The 13528-nt window shown below is 37.9% G+C and overlaps 1 protein-coding gene across 4 annotated transcripts in view; it reads right to left on the reverse strand.

The window, feature by feature from the left end:
- The window catches only part of LOC127975903 (inhibitory synaptic factor 2A), a 42394-nt gene extending 29149 nt beyond the window's left edge, over window positions 1-13245 (reverse strand). For 2 of the 4 annotated variants that reach the window (XR_008157650.1, XM_052579947.1), the window contains exons 1-3: window positions 12822-13245; window positions 7231-7337; window positions 3172-4252 (exon numbers count right to left, since the gene is read on the reverse strand). Coding sequence is in view for 1 of the 4 variants with exons in the window: in XM_052579947.1 (XP_052435907.1) it covers window positions 3172-4252; window positions 7231-7291 (1142 nt within the window). In the remaining 3 variants the exon portion in view is untranslated. The remainder of the gene's footprint in view (window positions 1-3171; window positions 4253-7230; window positions 7338-12821) is intronic. The other 2 variants (XR_008157651.1, XR_008157652.1) reach the window with 2 other exon arrangements.
- Window positions 13246-13528: the final 283 nt, after the last annotated feature.

Raw genomic sequence — 13528 nt, forward strand, 5'->3', positions numbered from 1 at the left:
TTCCCAGGTTCCAATTTCAACAGTCACCACAACCCATAACCCTGAATTTTTGCCACTCACTATAGATGCTGGCATGGAAATGGAGCTGAAGTGCATTTGAAAGCTTTAAACAGTTGTTATAAATGGATGTTCATGCTGTTCACAGTGCTGGTTTAAACCTGTGCGGCGCTAACACCACAAATGCAGGGAAATTAAAATATTCGACCTGCCGAGTTGAATACATATTCCCTGCTGACTTCACACCTGCCTTTTATTCATAAATCAGGTATGACGGATCGTTTTAGAAATGCTTTGTTGTTTACGAGTGACCTTGTCTGCTAAATGAAGTATGGTGTAACAGAAGAGTAGCTCCAGCACATTTTCCAAACAAACATTATTATTCTATCTTTGAAGAGTGACTACTACAGGCTATGGATTGACAGTTCGTTAAGCCCCGCCCCCTTGTTTACTGCTGCAGAACATACATTTACAAACATCTCATATGACTGAAATTAAAATTTATTCAAACATATGATTGTTAGTTAATGTGCTCATAAAGTGGTAACAATGGATTGGATGTTATACTTAAGTGGGTCGAAATGAATTGTTACATTGCATTTTCCTTTAAAAGTGTTAAACATCACAGTAATGTGATTAAAAACTGTAAATTAAAAAAGAGAAAATGTCTGTTCCTCCAGATGTTCCACAAGTCCATTCAGGAAAGCAGGTGACAGTTTAATTTTAATAATACACTTGTCAAGGTTTATGTAGTCACTTGGATAAGGAAAAACACTGCTTGGACTCTCTCTGGGTATCTTGTGTCACTATTAAAATTGACCCATTTTTTTGGATAATCTTTAATAGCCTACTATTCAAATGCTCACAATGAAAAGCAATCTTATTGATCTTACTGTGAACAATTAATCTATGCACACATTCCTTTTTTCATCATAATGTTCGAATCAAAATGATAATCAAAAAGCTTTATCTTCTGGTAAAATGTCAGACTTCTCTCTGGGGACATTTGTAGGACCTTTACAATAATTTAAACCGTTTAAACCCACCCCTTTATTACAATCCACTGCAAGCTTTCAGATCTCCAATCAACAACTGATAGAAAAACCAAAGTCATCTACAGTAATTTTTCCCCTTTTTCAGTAATCTGTTCAATTAGCATGTAGATCACAATAAGGAAGAAAATATATATATATATTTTTTTTTTATTTACTGTACTTGAGTTGTCACTTTTTTGCACTATATATCAGTACCATACACGTTATGGGCCAACATTAGAATTGTTGCATTTATAGGATATAAGTCAATATTGTATATTTACTTGTGCCCGATCATTTCCCCTATTTTTACATTTGCATGACATTTGCCTAAATGTGATTTATTGCTAACTGAATATCCATTTTTCAAACTATACATACTGTTGTGATAAATAAATTCACTTAATGCATTTAAACGTACAGTATGGGATTTTTGGCCGCCAGGGGTCACTCAATCAAAATAATAACATAAGACGTACTTTGATGACGTCGTGAAAGAGAGTAGGTTTCATGGGAGTTGTTGTTCATTGGAACACGCGCTCTGTCGCTCCCTATCATTCCTCACTCATTCTAACTTAGTATTTTGACAATCACGTCTTTTCGAACAGAGAGATATATGAATTATGAGACCCCTATCAAATCAATATTCCATCTAGCTAGTAGTAATATATCGTCCCCTTGGAATTATAAGGTTCTATCTGACATTTTTGACAAAATTGAGTTATTCACATATTCTTGTTCTGTGACCATTTATTTACATAATGTGATGTTTTATTTTAAGTTGTGTACATTTTGGGATTTTTTATTGAAAAAACAAAAAGGTTCTATCTACAGAAGTCTATGGAACACAAAAACTTTAAAGCTCAATATCTCATAACTACTCAGAACGCAGATAGAACCTTATAATTCCAAGGGGACGATATGTTAAAAAAATACGGTCGCCTGTAGTTAATAATTATAATTACGTTTATACTATGATATCGAACAATATAGTGAACTGCATTTGAAGCTACTTTATCCAGCTAGATATAGAACAAATCAGATTTACATTATACTATACATGAGAGCTAGTCCGTCTGTGTTTTACACAAGACATCATCGTTTCACAAAATATACGGATAGATACCATTAGCTGAATGGATGCATACCTGTTTATCAGAATGCAAGCGAGTTCGGCATCTCTCTGTAGTTTCAGCTTGTCACGAAACTATCTTGGAAATGCAACTCCAATATTTACCCGTGTCTTGTTTCTTATCTTGTCCCAAAACCATCTCGGGTCATTTAATTCACCCGTACGTTTGCACTTCACAGAACGTGCAGGCAAAGCATAATCATGATCCATAACTAAGTTATTGATTGAGGTATAAATACGAATATAAACAATATAAATATAAAATATAATAGTCTCGATCAAGGCTAGCTACTACTTTTTCTTCTTCGTCTTGTCTTTGCTTTTGTTCACCTTTGTATTTGGCAGTTCCGCAGGAAGCTAGATAAACTAGAGGGGTCAAAGTTTATATGACGTCATAGATGGGCGACAAAACGGAAATAAAGAAACGTGCCGTGTCTTCTAATTAAAATATAATTTTCTCCGGATTTGAAAGTTCGTGGAAACTGTCGGGATAATGTAAGTACACAACTAAAAAATATATATAACATAGATATAGTGATTTCTGCTATTTGTAAAGCAGAAAAATTACATATTGCGCCTTTAAAATGATTGCTGTTCATTTTTAGCATTTAATTTTTATTTTACAGAGAAAAAAGTATAAAATATTTATAAATCGATATTGGCCAAAATGTTCAACCTGTTTCATCCCTATACAGTGAGAAATATGTAGACTGTTAAGTCTGAACAGATACTTGTGGGATTACCATTTTTTGCAAGGCTTCCTTTGTACTGTACTGAATTTCCCATTGGTGTTTACAAACTGAAATTTAAACAACTTTTCTTTAAGTTCCGATCAGCAAGTGGCAGATTCTCCAAACTCTGATGAAAAACAGGTTCAATAGCCTTAGAACTCTGGTATTTTTAGTATTATCTTTTCTTGCTCACATTGAGAAAACAAGCCTGAAACACAAAACCTGCACAAATACAGTTGATGAATACTAAATGCATTACATAAAGACTATGACTCACCCCTCTCGCTGTGCTTCTCCTCTTTCCAGCTCCTGAATTACCCCCAGCAGCACTTTGATGGTTTCTTGACTGGAGTTGATCAGAGCCTCCATAGCTTGGAGCCTGTCTTTCACATTCCCATCGGCCCCAGGGAGAGCAATCAGCTGCCCCTGCATGCCCTGCCGGGTCTCTGCGGTGCCCGCGTTTTGACTACTGTGACAGTGGGCCTGGGAAGCGCAACTCGCCGAATGAGGCAAAGCCTGAGACTGCGTCTGCAATCCATTCAGCTGTGCCGTGTCTTTTTTTCGTTTGCAGCTCCCTGAGGGGCTCTCCGGGCATTCCACTTGTGTCAAAGATGTCCATGCAATAGGGCCAGAAATCTTTGAACAGTCACCCCTGACCTGCAGAGGTTGAGTCGGCGTGGTCAAGGAGGCACAATTGGGCTGCTGGCCTGCCCCTGCCTCGCTTTCACTGGGTAATCCTTTGTGCTTGGCCCCACTCCCCAGGACATTGGTGTCCCTCCGTGAGTCCGACTGATCCAAAACTGTGTCTGACAGATCAGTGCAGAGATTCCCATCTAAACAGTCCGGCCCAGCACACAAGTCCTTAGCGTCACTGCACTGCGGTGTAGTGTGGAGCAACACCCGGGTCTGCTGCACCCGACCTTCGCACCTTGTCCCCAGTTCCCCACCCTTTACATCACTCAAAAAACAATTGCTTTGATCTGGGTAATTCTCCACTAGAGCTGTGTGTTTGATGACGTTTCCCTTCTTTCGGTCAAAGGGGAAAGTCTTGTAGCGCTTTTTCAAATCGGGCGAGGTTTGCACGCCCGTGCTCTTGGTGACGTTTGGGATGGAGCGGCGAGCCGGCATGGTCATGTACCTCCGGTGGATGACCTTGCAGGAAACGGAGCGGTCTCTGGCACCTCGGTGGGCAGCCTCATTCTGCGCCTCACAGATGTCTTTAAAACGCACCTGCAGGGCTTTGTTTCGCTTGCGTACCGCGTCTGCTCCGCTCCCCTCCAGCAAAGGACCACCAGACTCTGAGTCAGACTCTAAACTTGACAGAGTGCAGTGGCCTGCTTCCTTACTGACCATAACTCCTGTGAGGGAGAGAGAGAGGAGGAAGAATGAGGGACAGCAAGAACGTTTACAGTTAATAAAATGCCAGTGATTGCGGCTCAAGCACAGATGGCCTAGTTTTGTCTTTTCCTCAGCGCACAACATCCTGGCAGTCAAAGCTTGTTTTGTTTTTTTTTGTGGGCGCGTGTGTTTTGTTTAGCAGTGGAAGTTATAGCTGACACAGAGCGACCTGTATTCATGCTCTCTCATTACACTAAGGCTTCATCTCTCTAATGAGGCTGCCAGAACATGGGAGATGGGGGCTGAAGCACAGACTGCCAGTGAGACGGAACAGGGCTTTGAGTTATCAGATATGAAATACAACTCAACACTTGATGACAAATACAGACACACAACACCTGAATTAAGAGGAGCAAAATGGTTTAAACAACATCAATCAAAGATGTGTGCATAGGAATGATCAATTTGAGTTTCTGCTGTTTTTTCGCACAATTCATTCTGGATCAGAATGAATTGTTCATGTACAGAAAAATCTAATGGATTATGGGGTGGGGTGCATGCATGAGTGTGTTTAAAAAAAATGCTGCTTTACCAATTGGTGGACCGTGAATAATTTGTCAATTTGTCAATTTGCTTGCTCATTTCAACTACTTTATGGCTGTGCAAAACTCACTGACAGTGCTTGGGTGAGCAGTTGCCAGGGTAATCCTACATGGTTGCAAAGGTTTTCTAAGTGGTTTTGATGCATTGGTTGCTATAGTGGTTCCAGAGGCATTGCTACGTGGTTTCTAATGTGTTATGTATAGTTGCTTGCTAGCCCAACCACCAGTGCGCATGTTACTTAACACTAGGTTACAGCTGGCTCACCACTAAATATTTGAAAGCCATGCCATTAAACTTTGAAAGGAAAAAATTGAAACGTAACCCTACATATACAATAAATAATACTAAAGCCTACAACCAGGAGTTATATTTGAAACAGTCTCCTCCTCTGACATCACATCACGCCCACAGACTGTTGGCTGAACGTCTGATGCATGTGGCACACAAAATTGGAAACACTTCTGGAGTTTTGAATTTGTCAACTGATTTGTTGAAGTCTGCAGGATTTCTGGGAGATGTATGCGTCACATTGGTATTATCTTTGCTGAAGTTTCCTGAATGTCTGGCTATGTGAGACTACATTAGGAATAAAACAGCAGACCAATTGGATCATCAATATACATCAACAAATAAGCTCATGTTTTCCATGAAAAACTTAAAAGTATTATTTTAACTCATTTATATTTTCCAAGAGAGGACATTATTTAATTAAATTATATTTTAGGTGCTCTGCATGAAACTGATCTAAAAATAATTAGATATAGAAATGTCGTAATATTTATTTATACCCTCTGCATAGAAATATAGATTTATAGACATATATAGAAATATATTTATTTCTAAATATTGTCAGTAAAATTATTAAATATATTCTGTAATTATTTAAATGGAAACTTACTGTTGACTGTTTACCATGAGGATATGATTATGATTAAAACATCAACTTTGACAGGATAAACTAAATGCAAAGTGGAAAACGTTTAACTAAACTGGGGGCTTTAAACTTATTAGATCAATAAAGTCAGATTCAATTTTATGCATTTAAATGCTTGGAACAGTAATATCACTCATTGTTTCTTGATAAATGGCACAATTTGCAATATCATTCATGTCCGTTGCTTAATATTAAAGATTGTTAATTTGTTTAAACCCCCAACACCTCATATGAGCAATACTAATAGCAAAGCACCACTTATTATTGTTAAAATAATTTGTCAACACCATGACTGTTTAAGATCACTAATTTCATATCACCAAGCACTAGCCTTATATTGTTGGGCAAACAAATGCCATGTTCACACAATTTTTAACATGCCATGGACAGGCTATACAATGTTAAATAAATATTTCAGCCTGCAGATAAATATAGTGGCAAGACAGTTTTCATTCTGTATCATATTCATTTCACTCAGCTGCGGTCCATCATTTACTGTTAGTCATTGCAGTGTCTGGCAGGCTCAGTAACAGGGAAGAATACAAATGGACACCTTGTCATCTGACAGTCAGCAGCAGTGGCTTCCGGTGTCTGATTTTCACTCCGTAAGCTTATCTGACTCGACAGTGATAACACTCATCCTCCTTGAGTCAATGAACTGCCCCCTCTAACGATTCAATCAGCAACTAAAATAATGAGCCCAGTGCTCTATCAATTATTGGAGGCTGTAGAATACGCAGTATATGATGGCAGTGATTTCGCAACAAGGGTTAAATGAATCTCAGTCTGCTTCAGTTTGAGAGGAAGTCTGTTGTTGTTTTTGTGTGTGTGTGTGTGTGTGTGTGTGTGTTAAAAAGCAGGGTTATTGACATTAATGAAAACTGTTTAAAACTAACAGAAAAACTAAATTCATATATTTTTAACATACATTATAAAAATAAATTCAACCTAAACACTAATATTTAAAATAATTAATAAAAATTAATAATAAAAATAAATGAAAGATATTTTGAGATATTAATACAAATTTTAAAGCAAGCATTTCCTGTTTGGCGTCAGTCATTTTGCGCATGTCAGTGAAGCCTTTTGTTATTTTAGGGGTCATATGCGATGTCCTCGATGTGGACTTTTGTAGAGTCTGCAGAGTAGTGGACTTCATGGCAGACTATTACCCAGCAGGCCGTGTGGCAAGCCGAGAGAAGTTATGCGGGTGTCATTTGGTTTAGGGACAAAAAAAGGTTTTGTAACACTATGTATTTTATGCTTTTTTAGATGAATGCTTTCTACAATCACTTTTCAGAAGTGTATTGCCTTGCACATGCCAAAATCTTGAGACCCCTCATAGCATCTGCTCTCCCACCAATCTCGGATTTATAGCACCATCTGTCCTTAAACAGATGGCGGCAGCTGATTGATTCATTGATTCTGTAATTTAATTAAATCCACATGGTAGTGGCTCACCTGCGTGTCTCGTAAGTGCCAACTGAATCACGATTAGGATTGAAAACGATCTTTGGGTCATTTATGAGTACTCGCAGTGGTATTCAGGAAAATGTATCTGCAATGTCCTGGGAACACATTCAAAGCAGCGTAAAGGCAATTATTAGAACTGTATTGGTGGACACTTGTGCAACTGATTCAGTTTATTCTTGTGAAAGGTATTAATGGTCAGTAGCAGAAGCCCCAGCAACACTGCTATGCTGTAATGGTGTTTCTTGATGATAGCAATTACTGCCATCATTACTGTCATCATCAATAATTTGCAGTGAATAATTCTCCTCCCAAAGGGCACTCGGCAAAAATACCTTGAGATTATACAGATAGAGACTAGACATTTAAAGGGCTAGTTCATCTAAAAATGTCATAATCTCATCATTTACTCACACTCACCCTGGTGTACTTTTAAAGGCAATTACAATGAATGAAATAAGCACCACCAAATTATCATAAAAGTAATCCATTTTGACATGAGTGAAGCTTAGTTCATGAGTAATGATATCCAATTTAGGAAATAATTATTATTTAAATATATTTGGTTGAGTCAGATCAAAAAATGCAGTCTGAATGATTTATAATACTGATTTGATTGTCAAGTTCCTCTTTTCAACAGTTTTTGCAACACTTAAATACTTAAATATCAGTGTAGAGCATTTTATTGTGTTTTTATATTCTTTTTGAAGGATAAAAGCTTTTTATTTTAAAAGAGCGACCATTACAATTCTTCAAAATTACTTCAAAATATTCTTTTTCGGGTTTAGTGTTCTGCAAACTAAATCTCTCTTTCTCACGCTCTCTCTCTCTTTCAAGCACACACACAGAGGTCCCCCCTTCGACCCTGACAATTTGGCCACCATCAACCCCAGGATTATGAGTAATGCATTGAATCTAAAATTGCAAAAATAATCCTCTTAACTCTCCTCATGCACTTTAGCAGCATGTCAGTTCAAACAGGCCCACTGCTACTATTGAAAACGGCTGTGAAAAAGAAACAGACTTTAACTCTGTAGCTATGTGCATTTTTAGTTTTTTTTTTTTTTTTACAACACATTTATTTATTAATTTTAACCCACACTCTCATCCAGCTGTGTCAATGGATGGTTATCGCCCGCAGCAGGAACTGTAAAGCTTCCATTGCTCTTCCTCTGCCAAACAATGTGTTGCTCAAAACATCATCTTACATCCTTATTCAATGCTATCTTATTCTCAGATATTTCTGATTTCATTTATACCAGCTTTGGTTTTCTTTAAATCCTATCAACTTGGAGCACAACCTGATATTGAGGAGACCTCAGATTTACAGGTCAGTTCCACTAGGGACTTCATATCAAAAATCTGTCCTAATCTCACGATTTTGGGGGGATAATAAGATTCACTGTGGATTTGAGAGCTGATATGACTTTTATACCACAGAGATATAATTAGTATTCCTTTTACATCGCAGTGATATAACAGCACTAGCTGGTTTTATTGTTGTCTGTGCATCAGGAGCTTTATTACATGCTATTGTACTCAGCTCTTGTGTAAATCCTACAAATATTATTCACGTTTTGTAATGCAAATGAAGCATGATGTGTGAATGAAGCATTGTAACATTTAGCAGGGAACTGGTGTTAATGCTTATAGACAACATGGAGCGATTGCCTCTAAAATATGCCTCAAATATTTTATAAAACAAGTGTGGGGTTTGTAGGCTCGACCTTTAAAATACAATGTATTAAAATATATTAATGCATATTATACAATTGGTTGTGTTTTGTTATAATGGGTTTCTTTCTAGCCACTATTCATTCTTTCCGCAAAATAATGCAAAATATAATAATGCATATTATACAATGGTTGTGTTTTGTTATAATGGGTTTCTTTCTAGCCACTGTTCATTCTTTCTGACTGCTAATTGTGTTTTAAATGTATAATGGTGGAGAATGTAGGCATGTATTTTAGCCATGGTATTCCTAATATCACGTCTGGATCAGTGTGAAACCTTCAGTTTGAACTGAGCTGATTTGATGGCTTGATTTTCTGTCTTCTTTTTTTTATTTTTATGATGGTGCCTTTATGAAAAAAACAGTGAGTGAAGCAATCAGCCAACTACCAGGAAGCTTTCAGCCCCACCAATATGTCTATGCAAGATTCAAGAGAGTGCGAGAGAGAAAGAGTGAGAGAGAGAGAGAGGATGGGTACAATCCTGCCTCAGATAAAACACTGCCTGACTGACTGTCCTTCTACATCATGCTGAGGTCTTGAGCCATCCCTGTCTGTTGCTCTTTTGATAACACACTAAACTGACATATTTCATTACTTCCCTTTGAAAAAGTGTTGACCACTTTATAATACAATATTGTTCGAAATGTCACAGACGTCACAATTTGACGTGTTTTTTTGTGACGCATGACCATTGATTAGCATTGGGGTTTCATGGTAAAAATGAAGGCTGCTGGCCTGTCTCTGTACTAGTTTGTCAGATCTTACCTTTGAAATTATTCATCAAACAGTTCAGCATTAAAAATAATATGAAAATGAATCGCTAACTTCAGTCCTTGGAATAAAGGACCTGTAAATTGACTTCCAGCAAATTGTCTCCTTTTGGAAAACATTGGCGCTTGCAAGTTATAAATGCATCACTTGTTTAAAAAGCACACAGTATAACACAATATACTGGCAGTCCAATTTCCCCCTCTTCCCTTTATCATAACCATATCCCAAGCTGTGTGTGGTGCAACAGTCATTAATATTGGGAGAGCTGTAATCTCTGTCTTTTATTCTGCAAAGGGCTTTGAGCTCTGCTTGTAGCACCAAACCTTAACGTGAAGAACAATCTAATGATTTTCTCGAGCTGCCGTTGCCTTCCGTTGTCTCCACATGACTGCACAGTCTGAAACCCGAAAGCACTGACACTGCGGTACAGTGAAAAGTTACTGGAAGGTTGCTCGCTGGGAGGCCAAAAGTCCTCAAACTGCTGTCTAGTATGTATGCTACTTTCCACAAACAGGTTACAAATTAAGCCTGACACTTCAGTGAAAAGGAGATGTTTAACCTTCATGAATGTTGACTGTCAGGCTCAGGAGGGCAGCATAAATGGTAAATAATAAATGAAAATCCAATTCTGAATGAAAACTGCTTGAGCGGCAATGTTGCAAGTAACAAGTTGGCAAACCAGCCTAAATTAAGCTGTCACTCTATATGGGCTTATTAGCTTGGGACCAAATGTTGGTTTGTAGTTATCAATAACTGTATATTGCTTGAAAACATATTAGTTTAATATATATATATATATATATATATATATATATATATATATATATATATATATATATATATATATATATATATATTATATATTATATATTATTTTTACACAATTTTATTTTTTGCACTAGCAACCATATTTTTACTTATTAAAAAAAATATATAATAATAATTAAAATCATTTTTACTACAATGAATTGATTATTTAATACCAAACTAATTATGAAATTTTAATAGTTTCAAACAGCTGAGAAAGGTCAAAATGTGGGACATGCCAAAATCCCCATTTTAAAGGGGGTTACTGTCTTTCTGTGTTGGGTCAGGCTTCACTAAACATCAAACTGCCTTTGGCCACTAGCTGGTACAGAGAAAGGTGGACTAGTTTGTAGCACTGGATTTACAGACTTATCAGCAAGCCATGTAAGGAGTACAGTGGGATCAAATGACTTCTATTACCAGAGCTCTGAGCAAGGGGGCTGTGAATGAGAAATGTGGCACTAATCCTACTAACAAGCTAAAGTATTAAAGTGACTGAAAATGGAGGAATCCCCTTTTGGATTTGTGATGTACACTGGGGTGTCATTAAACCACTGTAAGAGGGTGTATGAAAGGAAGAGAAATGTAACCCTTTGGTGCATGAATCACAGTCACTAAGTAAAAAAATATATATAATTCACTTGTTTATTCAACATCCTACAGTGGAATAAAAAAATTCACAAATGCTTCTATTTACTGTTTTTATAATTTCATACTTTTTACAGAGTACAGAGTCAAATGATCAGTCACAAATGTGCTCATTTGATCAATGCCTACAAATAGTGCAGAATCTGAAATATTTTACAACCCCTTTTGTATTTTGACAAATCTTCTCTACAATGGACATTGTGTAATGACTGAAAGGGTTAAAAGGTAGAAAGCAAAAGAAAGGTGGGTGTTTAATATGTTCTACATGTTGCTGTGAAAATAATGAAGATTTGGTGTGCTATACAAAATAAATTAAATAATGTAATTTATTATTTAAATGATCTTTCCTTTATTCACACATTTCCCGAATCTAAACACAAAAGCTTATTTCAATGGCCCATCATCAGTCATGACTTACAGAAAGTGAACAAAAACTGAAGAAAGACCAAAAAATAAGGGAAGAGAGTAAAGACGCTCTGGAGCGTGACTAAACACATTCATCCTCTGTTCAGTTAGAGGCCTAAGACTGCAGGACTGAGGTATACGGTGGACGAAAATGGTACTAAAATAAAACGGAAGGATGCAGTGATTCAGTCTGGTTTCCTGGAATCAAAAGGTAAATCTGTAAAAAGAAATTAAAAAAAAACAGAGCATCTAATCTTCCCACAAGGACAAGGTAATGAAAGAATGATGGAAACTTTTCACTCAAAATGGGTGAAAAATATCCTGGAGATTTTTCCATTCTGGCATGTGTACAAATGACAAAAAGTTCATATCTGAAGAAAATGAGATTCTGAATCACAGTGAAAATAGAAAGTGTCATTCCATCATATAGGGTGGTCCGTGACAGAGTGGAAATCTCTCTGTCTCACACACACACACACACACACACAATGTAGCACAATATCATATGGCAGGGATGCCATCGTTCAAATGCACATCCTATCATGTTTTCCTGACAGGTTTATACCTTACATAAAAGTTATCTAAATAATTTTTTGTCACATCTACAATACAGCTTCCAATAAATGCTTATTAAACTCCCCATTATAGTGACTAACAGATTTTAAACAAGTCTGCGCCATTTAAAATACATAACTTCAACTGAAAATACACCTTATGCATATGGAAAAAATCACAGCATCCAATTGCAAATGCATTGTGGCGAGCCTGCTGAGGCGTGGGAGAAAAAGCCCTCATCCACGAAGGACATAATCCCACGTTCATCAAATTACCTTTACACCTACAAATATTGTTTTTGAAGCTTTCACAGGAAGCGTTGTGACGTGGCTTTCAAAATTTCTAATTGCAGAGAGACTGGACTTACCAACAGAACCAACTATAGGCTACAGAATAGCTCCAGCAAACCACGTCAATCACAAACCTGTGAGCAAGCTCCAGCGTTCCCACAGAAAAAAAGTGAAATTAATTAATATATTCCAGTCTGTGGCACAGGCATAGATGAAGTGTAATTGAAACCAAACTCACTCACACACTCACTCACTCACTCACTCACTCAGTACAGTAAGTAACCGTCAGCGAATAAGCACATTGCAATGCATAAAAAGACCTTCCTGCTCCAGCACTTGATGTGAAAACGGCTGGACGGAGAGCACACTCACCCTGAGAGGACCATTAGCGGAGGTGAGGAAGACAGTGAAGGCGTCAGTCTCCCGTGGAACTGGGGCATGTCCGCTTCTTTAGCAGCCATACGGGGCGACCGGCTGCAGACGAGTTATTCCACAGTGGCTGAAGTGCAGCAGTGAGAGGGTTTGCCCGACGCCGGAGCTGTAGCCTAGCGAGCGGACACACATGCAGGGAGAGTTACGTTCAGTGCGTCAAATTGAAATCCCACCACAAGGAGATGTGTCCCTCTTGATTTCTCACATTACCGGGAGAGGCACATGTGTGCGTGCCCTGCACACACTCAAGCGCACATATTTGGCACGAGCGCGCGCAGACGATGTTCCTCCCGCCGCTGCAGAGTGCAGACCCTGTGTGTTTAATAAGAAGAGAGAGAGAGAGAGAGAGAGAGAGAGAGGAGGGGAAGGAGAGTTTGGGAAGTAAGATGAGAAATATGGTTAGGGAAGTCCTGTTTTAGTTCAGTTTAATTGGTCATTTCACATGCTATCTTATCTAATCTTACTAACCCACAAAGCTTATGTAATCGGAGGAGTGGGTGGGCGGATGGCTGTGTTAGTGGGGTTTCGGAAGCTGAGAAGTAATAATACTGACGCGTTTTAAATGGCTAGCCACACTGATTACACCTCGTTACAAGATGACATGATTTAAACGAGAAAGAGATGGAGAGATTGGAAGAACAAAGTGT

This window comes from Carassius gibelio, chromosome B17 (assembly GCF_023724105.1).
Source record: "Carassius gibelio isolate Cgi1373 ecotype wild population from Czech Republic chromosome B17, carGib1.2-hapl.c, whole genome shotgun sequence".
NCBI lineage: Eukaryota > Metazoa > Chordata > Actinopteri > Cypriniformes > Cyprinidae > Carassius > Carassius gibelio.